Source organism: Berghia stephanieae, chromosome 1, assembly GCF_034508935.2.
Source record: "Berghia stephanieae isolate SIO BIC M18660-M18661 chromosome 1, UCSD_Bste_1.3, whole genome shotgun sequence".
Classification (NCBI taxonomy): Eukaryota; Metazoa; Mollusca; class Gastropoda; order Nudibranchia; family Aeolidiidae; genus Berghia; species Berghia stephanieae.
Genome location: NC_088360.1, coordinates 14204611 through 14223627, shown reverse-complemented (window position 1 = coordinate 14223627; position 19017 = coordinate 14204611). Strand labels below are relative to the sequence as shown.

General features: G+C 34.4%; 1 protein-coding gene across 3 annotated transcripts in view; it reads right to left on the bottom strand.

The window, feature by feature from the left end:
- Positions 1-4326: 4326 nt before the first annotated feature.
- The window catches only part of LOC144968655 (molecular chaperone MKKS-like), an 18038-nt gene continuing 3347 nt past the window's right edge, over positions 4327-19017 (bottom strand). For 2 of the 3 annotated variants that reach the window (XM_078907211.1, XM_078907220.1), the window contains exons 2-7: positions 17264-17571; positions 14952-15160; positions 13265-14289; positions 11975-12159; positions 10016-10126; positions 4327-7330 (exon numbers count right to left, since the gene is read on the bottom strand). In XM_078907211.1, the coding sequence (XP_078763337.1) occupies positions 6866-7330; positions 10016-10126; positions 11975-12159; positions 13265-14279 (1776 nt within the window). In that variant the 5' untranslated portion in view covers positions 14280-14289; positions 14952-15160; positions 17264-17571 and the 3' untranslated portion in view covers positions 4327-6865. The remainder of the gene's footprint in view (positions 7331-10015; positions 10127-11974; positions 12160-13264; positions 14290-14951; positions 15161-17263; positions 17572-19017) is intronic. The other variant, XM_078907228.1, reaches the window with a different exon arrangement.

Genomic DNA, 19017 nt, shown 5'->3' with positions numbered 1-19017 from the left:
ACAACAATAAGACTATAACATTTGGGTAATCAGACCTGCAAATAAGTACACGTCGGTGAAAACCATTCATATTCCATCAAAAATGCGTATGTAATATTTTTCTTTAATTTTGGATTTTATCCATTTTATGGGTTTAATTATTTTTTTAAAGTAATGATTGAACCACATCCAAAATAATTAATGGACAGATGTAGGCCATACTCGAATATTAGGTTACATAGGAGTTGACTTCTAGTATAAAGGCCTTCTTGTCAACAAAAATAAAAGCTTAAATCTCATTTAGGAAATAGAAGATACATCGATTAAAGTTGGTCACCCCACGTTTCTAAGGATCACTTAAAATTTTCTAAGGGAAACCATTATAAACTGAGACTGAAACCCCATTCATGTAGTTGTATAAAGCATTTTCTGCTTTAATTAATCTTAAACTTAAAACAAATTGTAATGTCAATAATTGCCTCGCTCTCCATTTAATTTCGTTACATTTTCTTTTCAAATGGAGATACACACATGTATTGGCTATCATTTAAATCCAGATTCCTCTCTAAACTGACAACATCCAATTTTATTTTAAATTCAAGCACATATTGCATGACTAAGTCATGATTGTACGCTATACAAAAACATACTTTGTATTATTTATTATCAGCGCACATTACATCACGACCAACTTTTCACCAAAATAGGGGACATCGAAAAGCTCACAACCGTCATAATCCAAAATGGCAGTATGTTTGAACTATTTATAACCTAGATTTAGCTATACCCTCTTGTAGTCTATTCCTTGTTTTAAATCGATAGTCAAAATATCACAATCCTGGGGCATGCCAAGGTCATTTCCTGACACATATTAACAGACTATTTCTTTAAAAGTTGTTTTTCTTCATTTTCTCCAGATTGCCAAATCTGGACAGTCCCGATTTTATTCTTCTTCTTCTTCGTCTTGTGGAAACCTCCAATATTGTCGAGGATCACTCCACAGTTTGTAGTGTTTTACATTTTAAACTTGCTAAAACTCTGCACATAATACTAATTTAAAAAAAAAAACAAAAAAAAAAAAAAAAACACACATAGATTAAAAAGTCACGTTGTGAACTCTAGCAATCGCGTGAAGGCATGTTGGCAACCGTTTTCAGCCACTTCAGCTGGGAGACAGTTGGTCACGATGATTAGTCAGAGATGGCCAAGACGTTTAATAAAATTTGTTTCCAACATTTTTGTTAAACTTGTCAATGATAAGTTTGCCTGCAATTCTAAATATGTAAATACGCATAAAGTATGTGGTAGAAGCTACTAAAAACGCTATCGATAATTTCTTATGAATGGACAAATATTAAGTAGTTTTATTGTTTGTATATCTGTAGTTTAATCGGTAAGCTTTGTTTGTTGTTATTCATAGATACATGACATATTATGTTTGTAGAAAGTCAAAAAATTATTCCAATATTCATTTTGTATAAAGTTAATTACATCCCTATTCATAATAATTTATCAAAAACAAAACAATAAACGGTTTACAACTACGATATCAACTTTTATTGGACTTCATTTCTTTGGGAGTATCAGATCTTTTTATTAGTTTTGGTGGTCTTGGCTGCGCTTGCAACATTTAGGTCATTTTAGCACCGAGGAAAACAAAGACAATAGAACTATGGGACATTAATATGATGATTTTGACACTCATGGGTCACAGGCGCCAATGATAAAAGTAAGAGTGAGGAGAGTTATTAAAAATTTATTAAAAACAGACGTAGATCGCGTCAGCAATGTAAAAGTGCATTTATCTCAGACTGCTCAAACGTCAACCAAGGCCCCATGCCAGAGGAGTTACGGTTCATTCTTTCCACACTCACAGTGCATTCTTGCTACAATAACACCACCACACATAAGAAAATTCAGCCGTCTCTCAAAGGAGAAATAATTTGGCCGTTTCTCCTTTGGTCGGTTGATGACTAAATCAAGGCCTGGGCATTGTCACAGATATGGCTTATTGGGAGTGCTGGGAACAATGATAGCAGGACCAGAAATAAAGGAACTGGTGTAGTTACGTATGTCTGTTTTGCAGTACTTCAAGTACTTTTAGACATCAATTCTTGTTTTTTAAAAAAGTAGGTACAAAGTTTGAGATTAGTACAAAGGCGGGGTAATATATAAAAGTACCGTTTTGTTATAACTTGTTTGTTTTCAACAGCACATACAAACGTAATACATGAAAAGAAAACTTAGTATCTCAGCTACATATCGTACCATTTATTTTTCTATATAATCGCCGTCACGAGCAACACAGGGCTGCCAACACCGAACAAGTTGGAGCATGCCATCAGCGAAGAATCCCGGTGATTTTGCGGCGCACCATCGACGGACATCTGCCACTTTCACCCCACCCACGTACCGGGGAAATAGATGAGTCGGCTAAGACGGAGGACCCTGGGGGAAAGGGGTTGATATCACCAATCCTAAGGAGGTTTCCGCCACTTGCTGTGTTATTGACTACCCAAACATCAATCTAAATCTAAGTGCTATGCCAAAACGTTTACTAAGTCCTTATTGTGTGCTATGCCAAACAGTTTACTAAGTCCTTATTATCGTGTAAATACAATCTCTCTAGATATGTAGCTATGAAATAAATGGAATGGTTGAGATGTGTAGACTTCAAAAGAGTTGGTCTACCAATGAGAGACTAATTCATTCTTTGTCTTTTCTTCATCAATTGCCATTCTTTTTTTTTTTTTTCAGTCTTGGGAGGGAGGGGAGAGAGATTGGGGTTTTAAAAAAACACAGTGGGACCTCAAAATTGAGAACCTCTCCAATCGGGAAACCTGAGAAATTGTGACGAAATCCCAGTGAATGAAATTGTTTCTATAGTCCAGCACGGTTTCTTCGCACTGATTCGAATGTCCCGAACTTTTCCCTTATTATTCTTTGTTATCATTCCATTCCTTCCTCTATAACAAATTTTTACCTCAAACTAATTTCACCAAGCCAACGTAAACAGTAATTAATTAAAGATTTTTTTTTTAATTGCACCCCTTGATTTCGACCACTGATGACTTACTGTGATATCTGGCTGTTACTATGTGTGTATTTATCTACTCTGATCACACTGCATACGTGTGTGCAGCATATATAACAACACATGCAGACACACACAGCCAAGGACACCTCTCTGCTTTTATTCTTATCACTTTGCCATTAGTTCCAATTTCAAGCCACGTGCCAGGATGTGCAAGTGGTTGGCTATGGCGGTAAATGAATGTTGTGTTTACAGCAATCCCCCTCCCCCCACACACCCCTTGTAACACATCAATAAAGTAAATTTTTTAAAAGTTCCCTTTATTCATCCTCATGCTGAAATTTTTCTTAGGGTTTATTCAAAGGAGTGACTGGAATAACCCAGGTATCATCTGCAGCACAGCGCCGCAAATTAAATTGAGCTAGGGAGAAATGGCTTGTCGACAGCTATTTAACTCGGTGGATATTCAAACTAGGTATATTCATATAAGACTATATCGCTGAGCCATACTGACCCCCCACCCCCCCCCCCCTATCAAATGTCATGACAATGTATGGTTTCCTCAAACATTTTTGCATGTCCCGAGAAATGCAAGGACACCGTGTTGGAGTGTATATACACTCCAGCACAGTTTCCTCAAACTCATCGGAACGTCCCGAATGTTTTCCTTATTATTCTTTGTTAAAATTCCATTCCTTCCTCGAACTAAATTTTGGTTCAATCACGATTTGATTTCCTCGAACTAATTTCACCCAGCGAACGTTTAAAAAAGGGGATTAATTGGGTTTGTTTTTTTTTAATGCGCCGGGTGATTTCAGCCACTGATGATTTACTGTGGCATTGACAGTTGCGTATGCATTGGCGTGGGGCCATTGGATCGAATGGTGCCAGGCACCACACCAATCTTTTAAAAAATCATTAACAGCATAATTTAATTAAAAATAAAACTGAGAGATTTTAACTCCACTGTCTTTCGCCAACTCGCCAACAACATACTGCCTTTTTAGTCTCCACTCTATTCAAGATTCCGAATCACGCACTGCGCCGACTCGTGTGTTGGTGACATCACTGCGCGAATTAGTGACAAAATCAACACCGTGGTGCAAAGCAATCCGAGCTCCAGTTAATGCTCTATCCATTAGTATCGCGACAGCTGATTGAGCGAGAAACTAGGTCGAATTATACTATCTTCAAATAGCGGAAAACCCCTCGACTTGTGCCAGGATCTGAGAGCTCCACCGTTGGACTGTGGGGATGCGCCAAATTAGGGTAACTTCGGCCATCCAAAATATTACATTAACTGTCAAAAACACTGATCATTGTCAAATTTATTTGTAAGCAGCAAAGAAAAACAACATAAAACTTTAAAATATGACATTGCGAAATTCAATGAAACAGGAGCGGTTAGATTAGTTAATGATTCTGTCAATTCACAAAGCTGAAATAGATGCCATTCCAGATTTCAATAAACACATTATAAAAAGATTTGCAGAGATGAAACATCGCCGTGCAGATTTTTTTTACAAGTACTAAAAGAAAGTAATTTCTGTCATAGGTTTTTTTTTCTCTTTTGATTTACATTTATAACATATTGATTGCATTATCTACCAAATCCAATCCTTTAAATGGTGGACAAAGAATAATGACAATACGGGACTTCTATCTCAGTGTTGTGGCTTGTTGTTTTCATGAATTATTTGTTTTTGTGAGTTTTGTCCACTCGTAGAAACCATCGACCCTCCCCCACCCTTCCATAAAAGAGAGTTTTTAACATGTGCTCTCTCCTCTTAACCGTGTTCACTGTTTTAGAATTTTTTTTCTTCTTCTAATCATGGCACCACCATATGCCGTCAATACGCCACGCCGCTGTGCGTATGTGTTTATTGTGTGTATCTATCAACACTGTATGTGTGTATATGCAATATGATACACAGGCAGGCACACACACAGCCATTCACCCAGACACAACACAGCCACTCACCCACCCCATCGTTGTTTCGCATAACCGACACCTCTCTGCTTATTCTTAGTACTTCGCCATTTGCTCTAAATGCAATGCAACGCGCCATGATTGGCTACTACGGTAAATGAATGTTGTAACATAGCAACCCCACTCCACACACACAAAGAGCTTGCAATATGCCATATATAATGTTATCTCTCTCAACATATCAATAAAATAAATAAATAATAAAGTTCCCTTTCTTCATCCTCAAGTGGAAATTTGTCTTATGGTCTATTTCAAGGGAAGACCTGAATAACACAGGTGTTAGTTGCAGCGCCGCAAATTGAGCGAAGGAGAAGTAGCTTGCTGAAAGCCACATAACGTTATGGACATCAAACTAGGCATCTCTTGGGTGCATAGCAAAGTCTATAATCTGAGCCTCACCCCCCCCCCCCTCCCTCCCCCCACCCATCCAGTTGTTATGGCAAGGCACAGTTTCCTTGAACTTTTTTGAATGTCCCGCGGAGGTGTTCGAGGAAACCGTGATGGAGTGTAATTTGTCTCCCTAATTGTGAAAAGGACACCGGCTAATTGGGACAAAGATCTCTTTTTTACATAAAAGTTTAAATCGTTGAAGACTTTTAGGGCACAAGTTTATGACTCCAACCAGAGGGTAGCCAAACAAATAGAATGAAAGATAGAAAAAGAAGCCATATTAAGTGACAGCATAGTGGTATTGGGGGTGGGGGTAGAAGATACAGCAGGACTTTACTCCTTCATTGACTGAGGGAAAAAATCAAATAATTTCATTCTAAGATCTGCAGAAAGTAACATGTACTTTTGCACCCCCCTCCCCCTCCCAACTATGATTATTTTTACTTGCTTTTAAGAATTTAAATGTGCTTAGGTCACCAATGTCTTGTTTGTTTTAGGGGTTTTAAAGCGCTTGCAACACTGTTATGTCATTCCTGCACCAGTATAGAAGAAGATGGTAGAAGAGTCAAAAGATTGCCATCAAACACCAAAGCAAAATGTGAGACATAAGGAACTAATGCAACATAAATTAAAAGTAAATCAAAGATCAATATATCCTTGTATCTAGTCTGATTCCAACTAAACGTCTCACATTGGCATCGCTACATGATCTTTATAAAAGAGATGCACTCAGATGGTTCTAAAATAAATATTACATTAAAAAATCTAACAATAACAATATATAATGGAGAGATTACAAGGTAAAAAAAAAAACATCTCTCTTAAAAAATACAAATCCATCCATCTGTTTCCCTCCCAGCAGGGGTCCAGGTGAGACCAAATAGCCCATTTCAGAACAGAGATACAAATCCACACAGAAAGGAAATTTTGATATAGGATATATGATAGTTAAAAAAAAATAAAAGAAAAGGAATGTATATTATCTTGAGCAATCTAATAGCACCCATGTATACAACATTAAAAAGCTTGCTTTAACCCAAATAAAATAAAAGTAAACATTATGGATAGATTTTTTTTCTTATTTATTTGAAATTCACCAAAATTGTAATTAACATTTGCAAATTTATTCGCTCCTCATGGATAAATAGTTATCAATTAGCCATCATCATTGTAAGTGATACATTAACAAATCATAATTCTAAAAGTGGATCATCTCTTATTTCCCTCAACAAATTGGTAAACAAAATAAAAACTCAATCTTTTTTCATGACCATTTTTCATTATAGCAGTTGCACATCTTACTTCCCATCACAAACATTCAGCAATGTCACTTTGGCATCAATTTGAGACATAATATTACCATCAACCTGATGCTAATCAAAGACAATGAAATATTTTAATTCAAATGACAAACTTCCTCCTCTCAATGTTAGTGGTTCTGACATACAAACCAAACAGTTATATAATAATGACTAATTCATGTCACAGATAAGCTGTCCCACTGACAGCAATAGCCCTGATGTCAAAACTCCTTTGTGTAAAGCTTCCATAGAGGAGGTTAAATTGTCCAGTACAACATTATCATATTCTTCAACCTCTTCGACTTCTGGTCGAGCCTCATTGGTCTTTGAAATTGTCTTATTTGAACTGGTATCCTCTTGTGTTAAAACAATATCTAAATCCTGTAAATTATTATGGGACATTGTTTTAAACCCACAACTGCATGGCTTCAGTTTCTTATCAAGTTCTGACAAAAGATCACTCTTTGAAACCCTCCAGCAGTGATGTGATGACGTATCAACAGAAAGATGTTCAAAATTGTGTTTCAAGCCAATACACCATTTTTCAAGGCAAGATGTAAACGCTGCCAAAAGTTGTCTAAGGCCTGTTTCTGTACATGACAACTTTACACACATTTCAGGGAGCATGGACAAGACCTATAAAAGATGAAAACAACCAGTGATAATGAATTTAAAAAAAAAAATCATATAACTAATAATATGCAATGAAAACAAAGGGTAGGCCTAGGTTGTAATCAAAAAATTTCTGAAACTTACAATCACCATTGCTTTACACTTTCAGATTATCAAAGATTTTGAGCTTATTCAATTTATTTTTACTTCTCCCAGATTCCCCCCCCCCCCCTCCCCTCAAAGAAAAAGACATGATCAACATTTGAACTAGTTTTTTTTTTTTGTTTGTTGCTTTAGGTCTCTTCCAACACAATTGAGGTTATATGAGAGACCGCTGAAACAAAAAAACAAGCAATCTAACAAAAATAGTACAAATGTCAATCAAAATCATAACCTAAAGATATCATAAGCTAAATTATAAATAACCAAGAACAAACAGGCAGAAGATTTACAGAAAAAAAAATATCCCCTGTCAAAAATACAATCACAAACCAAAGAAGCAGGATAGGCTAGTAAAGAGAAGAAGAAACGACATCACTATCGGATCGTACACCCATGCGAACATCATAGGTATATGATTCAAGGGTGATGCTCCCATCCAACCACCCGCTTTGAACTAGTTTGTTTCGTCTACAACAATATTCTACTCAAAACAAAAAAAACAATTGTCACAATGAAAAACAATGACAAACATTAATCAAATATATAGATGGCAAAACAAATGTCTACAAGAGACAGTAAAGATGGAACATGGACTAAAATTACAACTTTGAACAAAATATGAAATGGATTGACAGTAGAGCCGCGATTTCCAGCGAGATTTAAGTTGCCGGCTACATGGATGAATACTTCTGTAGGTTACTGACACCTACTCGTATTCATGAATACTTCTGAATAAAAGAGAAAATGAGGCAAAAAAATTCTCAAAATCAGATTTTCCTCTGATTTTTTTCAGAGCAAGCATTTTGAAAATTGGTACTACATGAATCAGCAGGCAACTTATTTTATTGAGCAAGAATGAAAGACGGAATGCCTTTCCATCCAAATGTAACTTTTATCATAAATTTGACATCAGTCAATGACAACAAACACCAGGTCTGTAATATTCAAGCACAACACTGGATCAAAAATATTCAAACACCGACTGGTACTCATACAGTGAATCAGGTTGCCGACAACAAGAGTGTGAGGTCACGAGATAAGAAAGGTCAATCTTTTTCACCTCGATTTATGTCAGATTGGTGTTTGATATTCCATCGAGGAGACCAAAATCTTGTACATAATGTTTTCTTAATGTTTATTGCTGATATTTGATTTCTATGAAATATATTGTAGCCAAGATTCTAATATGTCGTTTTTACTAAATAATTACAATACAAATATATTAGAATCTTTTGGATTATTGTTCCCTTCAAATATAAAAAATATTGAATCTTGGTTCATTTACTAAAATAATTCTGACCGGATCAAAAGTATTCATGAATACTTTTGACCCAGGATGGAAGTTGCCGACTCCTACTATTCACTCCTTGTATTCGGTTGATCTGGGTTTCATACTTTACACCGGGTCTTCACAGCCCTATTTGGCAGATATCAATAGATCAATACAAAATTAATTAAAAGATAATACAAACAGTATGTATGGAAGTCAAAATTTAATATTCCTCTGATAATGATAACCTAATATAATTTTTAATTCTAACTGTTCAGTTCCTAAAAGTTTTAGGTAAAACAACTTACATCATGCCTAGTTTAAGAAATGTCTGATCATATCATGGTATAAAAAGACAAACCAATATTGTCTCACGGATCGTGTAGGTATTTTGTAAACTTATGGTTCATTTTCAAAAGTTCAGAATTTAATTGAGCATATGAATTTCGTATTTATACTTGGCTGGTTTCAATTTTTAAACTCTGGAAAATCATTATGAAATCTTGTCCAGTATTGTTTCAAGCATGTCCAAGGTTAACTGCTGAATTGATTATTTGGACATTGGAATCAATCAGCTTCAAAGACTTTCCATATACGGAATATCCAATTGAATTGTGTCTGAATTGAGGGAGCATTTAAGACAATTATTATGAATGTCTCTTTATTAATGTATTTTTCGATTTCACTAGCAGTTTGGGCCTTGCTGAAATATGGATCGTGATTATCTTTTCTGATACAGCAGACCTGCCAACCCTTCATATTCCAAAAGTGGAATCAGAAAAGGAATTTGAGACAAAAATAATAGGAATCTTTTAATAATGGATAATTCTGTACCAAAATCACCACCATCTTTGCCACCAAACACATGAAGACAGCATTCGGGCACAGCTGGCAAAACTACATATCATATGTATCAGGTAATGAGATGGGGAAGGAGAAAAGGAGTGTATTTAATTTTCCTATTTAGCTCCCTTTTGGCAATCATTAAAAAGAAAATTCACCTTAAACCCCCCCCCCACCCCCCACTCCATTTTTTTTTTCTTACCATGATCATCATTATTGAAAATTGGAATTTTAGAGACAGTGGCAGAACAGTGGCAAAGGAAGAGCAAAAATAGGAATGATTCTACCAAAAGCGAAAGGGTTGGCAGGTATGGATACAGTAGTAAGATAACATTAACAGCCTTAATGCCCCTGAACAGCTGCTAATGATCAGAACAGGTCAAAAGGAAACTTTAGTCAAACAATAAAATGCCTAAGAGAAGTTTCATACCAACCTTTTCTCTCAACATATGAGAACAGTGCATCTGCCAGCATCCACCTCCCATTAAAAGCCAAGGCTCTCTTGCTAAAGACTCCAAACCTTTAAGGCAAGTACTGATGCAATACTTTGAATGTAGAGATTAGATGAAAAAAGAAAAGAAAATGTGTTCCACTTCTAAGTTAAATATTTTGTAAGGCTATTGTTGGTGCCAACAACACTTCATTTTACATTATTATAAAAAAATAATCCATTTCTATTACATTAACTCTTAAAAAATCAAATTTCTGTATTAAAAGTGAAAAACTCTCATAATAAATGGATAAGGAGGAATGAAAATGAACCAAAAAAAATAATGTCACGACACTAGCAGCACCAAGGGTAAAATGGATAAGAGCACACATAAAAATGCCTGAAAATTTTGGGTTGGGAGTCTTGGGTTCAAGGCAGAAGAAGTGAGAAATAATAAATTAAGTTCATAAAAAAAAATAGTCTGCATATGTTCAGTATTTATAGTAAACGATGCACTGTTTCATCAAATTTATCTTGTTAAAGATACATTATAATTGGTAGGATGATCAATATAATCTTAAATCTAAATTGTTTTATCACCATTATAACAGTTGATTCCTCATCAAAATAAATTGTAAGAACCAATCTCAATATTTTTTGGCCGCAATAGACCTCCAGGATTCTTTGCATTTGCTCTCTAAAACTATTTGTACAATCATTAAAGAGGGCATTTAAAGTGATCAACCGAAAGCTAGGAACAACCCTCCAATCATATGACTTACCAAAAGACAGTGACACTTCTGCATCTATTCTATAAATGCTTGACCTGGAATTTAGGTTTTTTGGGGTTTTTTTTTTTTTTTTAAGGGTTTTACAGCGCTTGCAACACATTAAGGTCATATCAGCGCCAGTAAAAAGGAAGAAAATGGGATAGTAAAAAGTTCTAGAATTACAATTAAAGCACAAAAGAAAAGGTGAGACAAAGGGGAATTGGTTCAAATAGGGAACAGATGTAGATTCCAAGAGCACACCGTCAAAGTACTTAGTTTGAGATCACCTAAAAGTCTCATCCAGACACAAGCACAGGTCCCAACTAAGAGGAACACACTCAAATGTTTACAAATCATATAATATAATATGTAAACTAAACATAATACAATGCATAACAGAAAGATGATTTACAAGGAAAAAAATATCATCTCCCAAAACTATAACTATACATTTGGCTGTTTCCCTCCCAGTCAAGGAACTCCGACAAGGGTCATGACAAAACTAAGTAATCTCATTCCAAGATAATGACAGGAAACAATTGGAAAACGGGTATGGAAAGATAGAAGACACAGCATGTACCTCCCTGCCCACTATGGGAGGTCAGGATCCCCACCCAGTAAAAAGGAAGAAAATGGGATAGTAAAAAGTTCTAGAAATACAATTAAAGCACCCCAGAAAAGGTAAAACAAAGGGGAATTGGTTCAAATAAGAAACAGGTGCAGATTCCAAGAGCACACAGCAATGTATTTAGTTTGAGACCACTAAAAGTCTCATCCAGACACAAGCACAGGTCCCCACTAAGAGGAATACACTCAAATGTTTTACAAATCATATATAATATAAAGAAAACAATACAGTGCATAACAGAGAGATGATTTATCATCTCCCAAAACTAGCTATACATTTGACTGTTTCCCTCTAAACCAGGACCAGGACAAAACCAAGTAATCTCATTCCAAGACAAAGACAGAAAGCAAGTTGGAAAACAGATATAGGGGGATTGAAGACACAGTAAGTACCTCCCTGCCCACTATGGGATGTCAGGAACCCCAGGGATTTAGGGTTGAAATGACTATTTGAAGTGCTATATGCATAACATGAGCAACAACAATAATCACTGAGAGCAATATCTAAATATAACAGGTATGAATATCAAGGAGACTATTATCAATAGTCATGAAAAACTTTTTACCTTCAACTCAGACAGACGTTCTTCCCATTCTGAACAAAGCACAAGAGTAACAACACTAGAATTGCTGTTCTTCAGACACATGTAGCTCTTGTCACTTTTGATAAAGGTAGAGACAGACGTTAATTTTCCCAAGACCTGATTTTCACCTTCAATATCCTGTAGGAGTGAAGTGATTGGCTGGCATCCTATGAAGAAAATTGAATCAGAAATGGTTCAATAATTTCTATGAATAACCTGTTACTTTATTGACAAAGAAACAGTGTTAATCTATTATTTTATTCAATTCACATTATTTAAAAAAAAAAAAAGATTATGCTCTTTATGAATTTGTGTTTTCAATAAAAAGTTAATAAAACATTTTGAATTCAATAAAATTAGATTGAACTCTATGAAAATGTTAAAATTATTTTGGCTTTAAGCACGAATCAAATTTTAGATAATAATAAAATGTCAAAGACCATTTGTGTATATATATTCAAATATATCTCTTAGAAATGTCAGGGAAAGAAACTTAAGCAGGTAATGTAGAATCAAAATAAATAATTTAAAAAATAAATAAATGAATGAATAAACTGAAAAATCTCTTGCATTTTACACCTCACCAACCCTAAAAAATGATGAACTGCAAATACAGTTAAAACTAATACACAATAAAATTTGTTGACTTATTTGTTATTGTTTGGCCAGCAAAGCTGGTGAGCATTGAACGAGTTTAGTTTTTTAAATCAAAATCCATTATCACTGATTGTGTCAGAAATAAATATTAAAGAAGTTTGGGGTGCTCATATTACTTTAGTAGCCCAAAACCATAAAGCCATAAGACAATGAGTAAATGTCACATCCTTTTTAGTTGCACCACATTTCATTTAAACATTCATTGGATGCTCGAAAGATTTTGGTTAATTTTGGATAATCATCTCATAAAAACCTTTTCAATATTCAAGTACTAAAAAGAAATTTCTTTAAAAAGAAAAAGAGTTAGCTGCAGACATACCTAATAATAAGTATTAATGTAAGATGAATAAAGGTAAAACAAAATTATCTTTTGACTAATGAGACTAATGAGCCAAAAAAGTTTTGACAAAGTTACTCGGACGTTTTTTTTTGATATATTAGACCCCATTTATTTAAAGATCATTCGTTGATTTAAGATTTGAGGTTTGATATGAAACACTGACATTGTGTAGTGAATGACAATTGGCTTAGACTTTATGAATAAAGTGATAGAAAATAGGAGTTTTTTTTAATTATTAAAATCGTACAATTTTTTGAATTGCTTTGAACAAATACCTGTTAAATCTCTGATGAAAGGGATTGGCTGTGATCCTAATCTATCCACAAAAACGAATCCTTTTGACCTCAAGACAGCCTTGATTTTTGGATGAATCACTTTCTGACACAAAATGATTGCGACATTAAGTCTTTCAAAGGCGCCACATAAAGAGATCAGCTTTTGAAAAATACATTCATCTAGATCACTGAATTGCTGATAAGATCCCTCATATGTAGCATCTACAACATCTTCCATGTCTCCAGACAATGAACATGTAACTAAAGCCACCCTGAAAAATGTATTTTCACTATCATCTATATAAAGTTTTGATTTTATCTTATCAGTCAATTTATCAGGGGGAAAATCTAATGACTCAATCATCATCCCATTCACAAATTCACATTCATTAATTGATAGTTTTTCTAATCCTAGTACAAACACACCACTGGAATAACGTTGTGAGGGCACAGAAGGAATAGCACTGACAAATGCATTTAATACAATTAGACAAAGATTATCCAAATCTTGAGGCTGGATATTCAGTAACATCTTGGAGTTGAGAATGCTTCTTATATATGAAAGTATAGGTTTAATATTTGAGAAATCCGATCTAATCCGTATCTCGCAGCTTTCAGATTTAATGTAATCTACTATGATTGTAACGAAATAGATGAATGTTGATGTGACTATACTGTGATGTATATTTATATCCAACACTGACTTTGTGAGTTGCATAGAAATATGAATCATAAACAGGCCGCTGTCATAACATTGTTGGAGATGACCAGTGACAGCACTAACCACTAATTTCAACTCGCTCCTAGAAAAACTTATCGATGAGAGGAGACGGGAACAAGCAGACGTTATTGTCAAGTGACCTCCACAAGCATTGCGAATGATGTGATTTTTTCCATGAGGTCCTGCACATGATGAAAACAGTTGAGTAAAAACAGCCATTGCTTGATGAGATGAAGGTGAAGATAGTGGATAAATAGCGATGGATGATGTTCTTATAGGCTCCACATGAGACATCTTTCTACACCTTTGTAAAGAAAAGAAAATGCATCAGCAATTATATTCTGAATAACATTGTTTTATTCAGACCTGCCTACAACTACGAAAAATTTATAGAATTACGAAATTTTGGCTTTAATTTCAGAACTTCATGAGCATCTCTAAGTCATTAAAACTTATTGAAAATGAAAGTTGAAGCCAGACTTCATTATTTAAAGAATTTTGAAGTGTAATTTGTGGTGGTAAAGTATTGATTTATAAAGTAAACTGTGGCAACTACCATTTTTATCTCCTAAAATCTACAAATTTTTTATTTTTTTGGAGTGGAGGCAGGTCTGTTTACTCCAATTAAGATTTTAGAACTTCAATTATGGGAACTGGCCTTTCCAAATGTTTAAGTAAATAACTGGCTTTATTTATAGAATGCATCATTGGTCATTAATATCAATAAAATGAGAGAATAGCGATCTGAGGAAGAAATGTCATTTTTTAATAACCTCCTTCATGAAAAGAAAAGTGATACAAATTGCCAATAAGTGTTCTCATTAAGATATCAAAAGACTCCAATATAAATTACACCAAATTATAATAATATACTTTTTTGTTTGATGAGTATGTTCATTAACAGTCAATGAAGTATTCAACACACACACACACACACAAATGACCAGATCTTATATCAGCACATACCTAAGGATCTTTAAGATGTAGTTTTTGCAAGTTCCTCTTTCACCTTTTTATTTCTCCATTCCACTCTTTCTGCAGCTGTTGATGTTTTGTCCCGAGGAAGAAAAGCTGCAATGCAGATAGCACTTGATGAAAAGAGGATCAGGGATGCAAGCTTGTGACGATAAACCCAATGATTGAAACTAGTGAATCCCCTTTTGAATACAGATCGCCTATGGTCAGGAAAAAAAAAAGAAGAGATGACTTCAAATTCAAAAATGTTTCCAATTCAAATGGGAAACAACACCATCAAATCATAAAAATTATGTTGGAAACTTATAAAATAAAAATAAAAATAAATAAATAAACAAATAAATAAATTAATAATAAATAATAATAGTAATAATAATAATAATAATAATAATAATAATAATAATAATAATAATTATAATAATAAAATGTTTTTTTTTTAAAATAATAATAATAATATACAGTCCACTCCGGATAATCGCAACACCTTGGGATCAGCGGAAATGTTGCGATTAACCGAAGTTGAGTTTCCTGTCCGCGATTGCAACAATTTACACATATATATATGCTAAACTCAAACAAATAGTTGTAAACAAAGTTCTTAGTCCACCACAGACATAGCAATTTGATTGAAACAAAAGCCATATGGTATCCCTGTATTCATTTTCACAAGCAAAAGAAGCTTTGGTGCAAGCTGACATTTTATTCAGATTTGATTCACATTCACTCTTTTGTTCTCAACATTTGTAAGAGTCAAAGAGATTAGCCGTGAAGAGAGACAATAAGCCTTTACCAAACTCGTTTGTCAGAATGCACAGGATAATGCTCAGTCTCTCTTTACAACTGTCATTGTCTACCTGTTGTAAAATCTATGCCCAGCCCACTCGCCTGATATTTAATGGCCACAAATGACATCATAAACCCATACTACAAAGCCACACCCTCTTTTGTCTCAAATAGAATGGTGACACACTACATTAGCATTAAATCCTGCTCACTCTCGATTTTTCAACCTGTCACGATTTCTTCCATGATGAAATTCAATCATATTTTGTTTGATTGATTTATTGAATTTACCACTTTTTTAGGACGAAAATTTGTTGCAATTAACCAAAGTTTGTTGCAATTAACCAGTGACTTTTATATAGAATTAATTCCGTTTCTTGGGAAATGTTGCGATTAACAGAAAGTTGCGATTATCGAGAGTGGACTGTAGTAGTAATAATAATAGTAATAGTAGTAGTAATAATAGTAGTAGTAGTAGCAATAATAATAATAATAATAATAATAATAATAATAATAATAATAATAATAATAATAATAATAATAATAGTAGTAATAATAATAATACGCGACTCTCACTAGCCTTTTATTGTTTCTTTGTGGATACTCAAAGTACACATAGAAACGTCAATAGTACACACAATAACTGCAATTTGCTCACTCCCACCTCATCTCTGTTCCCTATAAGTTATGCTTAACTTCCTCTTTCTTTCTTGAACATGTAGTTTTTCTCAACTGGTTACTAAACTTGCGACTCACACCCCCATTGTAGCTGTGTTCCAAGAAATATTTCCCGGTTATAGCAATGCATGATTTATATGAATTATAAAGGCCAAAGAACGGGGATTTTAAAATTTCCCACAGTAGACGAGATCCTCTTGCAACTGAGGCCGTTGTACGCAAGCTGTACTGTATTAATAATCGATTGTCTAACCTTACATCATATCTTACCAATTTAACATATCAGGAAAATAGGATAGCAGGCTAAAATCACAGTGCATTCAAAATCAATATAACATAGATTATTTCTTTTAATTCAAAAGAAAATAAAGAAAAAGATTACATTCATTGCTTTCAACATGATATTAAGGGTAATGTTTATGTTAATGAAAATAATTGGCAATTTAAACTTATCTCTTGAATTACTTACTATAAACTTTGCTGGGCAGAAAGTCTCCTTTCAATATATAATTCCAGAGATAATTTAGAACATGAACTGTGCTTTAATAATTATTTAACACAATGAATAACATCAATATTTTCTAAATTTCTATTCATAATAAATTGATACATTTTATCACATACAGATGCTAACAAACATTCACTGCCAAGAGTCCATCAATAAAATCAAACGATAGTACAATGGGATCTTTAACCTATTGAAAAGAGCAGACTTTTAATATGTTTTAGAGATATTGGGAAAAGGAAAGTCTGATGCTCAAGACAACACATTTTGGTCTACATGTAATCACTAACAATGGTTATTATTAAAAAGGTTAAATATCAATTACAACAACACTCACCAAGAATATTTTTCAGTGGCAAACCTATCCATTTTTCTCTTCCTATCTTGAAACCAACTCTTGTGCTGTTAATCCTCACTGACTTCACTCTTTGATACAGGTTTTTTCAATGTTGCCCAACCAAGATTAATTTGCTCTTTTTGCTTTTCTTTAGGCACAAAGGCAGGATCAAATTGCATTTGATACCATATATAGTTAATTCCACCAAACAATGCTAGACAAGAAACAGAAACACCATAGGTTCTAAAAAATTGAGAAAACTTATTCATTTTCTTCTTTAAGCCAACACCACCATCTGTCTAATTGACCTGTGGACAATAAAAGAATTCGAATGAAAGTAAACACTTTTTAAAAATTCTATTAGTAGGAGTACAACTAATTGGTAATGACAAAGTAATCATTCTTTATGATATCACTTGATATCCTCTGAATTTGATTTCAGAGATTGAGGAAAAGACAGAATGATGATGATGACGACCACAATGACGCAGAGAGGTTGAAAACCTCTTTGAAAACCTTGATTCATTTGGAAGTAAACAAGATGGATAATGACTTTAAGAGAGATTGGTTGTGATGATGGTAGTGTGTTTGAGTGTGTGTGTGTGTGTGTGTGTGTGTGTGTGTGTGTGTGTGTGTGTGTGGGTGTGTGGGTGGGTGTGTGAGTGAATGAGAGAGAAAAAAAGAGAGAGAGGGAGGGAGATCATGAAAATATATCATATCTATAAAAATGCACATTTAGATGGCCCTAAGTATTCTCTGGTAGACAAAGACCTTAAACCGTCAGAGAACTTGTATCTTGCATGCCTCAATGATCTGTAGAGCAATATCAGCAGATTTATGGATGGACTCTCCTGGTAGGGTTGCCCATGCCAGACAGGTGAAATGATAGAGGCCAGACTAAGTTTGGCATCAGTGTCTAGGTAGGGGACAAACAAATAAGACATATTGAGTCAGAATGCTTGGGCCCATAATGCCGGTGGTGTTGATGACACCCAGCAAATCAACACCAAATGAAAACATCTCTTCCACAATACTTCATTTTCTCTCCCTATTGGGCTGCAAGCTGAGTGCATTCATTTTCCTCTCCAGTCTCAGTCGGTCTCTTGTTTTATCATAGCAAAGTGAGTGCAACTCACTCATTTTTGTTGCCGAACCAAACAGGAACCAAACGCGAACATTTTATCTCGGAATTAATATTTCTTTCAAATTCCTACCAAAAAAGTGAAACAGCAAAGTTTCTTTGTTACTGTTTTTAGAACACCTTTGGATGATCAGTTCTCACTAAATAAATGTTTGAATAGTAATATAAACGTTTTAGGTTACTAATAGTTTTGTTTGCTGGTATGTTTCATGTGTTTGTTGTGAATGAATTACATAAATGTATAGAGTCTATGACACACTGGTTATTCACGAACAGGAGACAAAAATGAATGCACTCAATTTCCAGCCCATGGCATCAAGGAACCAAATTTTCATTTCATACAATGTGAGTCATCTCTTGGCACCATTCAAGTACTAGATTTTACTTTTATAAGAAATGCCCTCTATTCATATATGAGTCAGGTGGAGGTAATACATTTCTTTTTCCTGACCAAGTGATGCAAATCCAGTGCCACAGGTTTACGATTGTAATTATAGAGTAAGATTGACTAAAAAGGTATTCAAAAATAAATTTAAAAGTTATAGTCCTAGCTTTGGCTAAGCAGACAGCTAATTCGACAAAAATTTGTCTATCTTTTACCTGGAGCTAATTT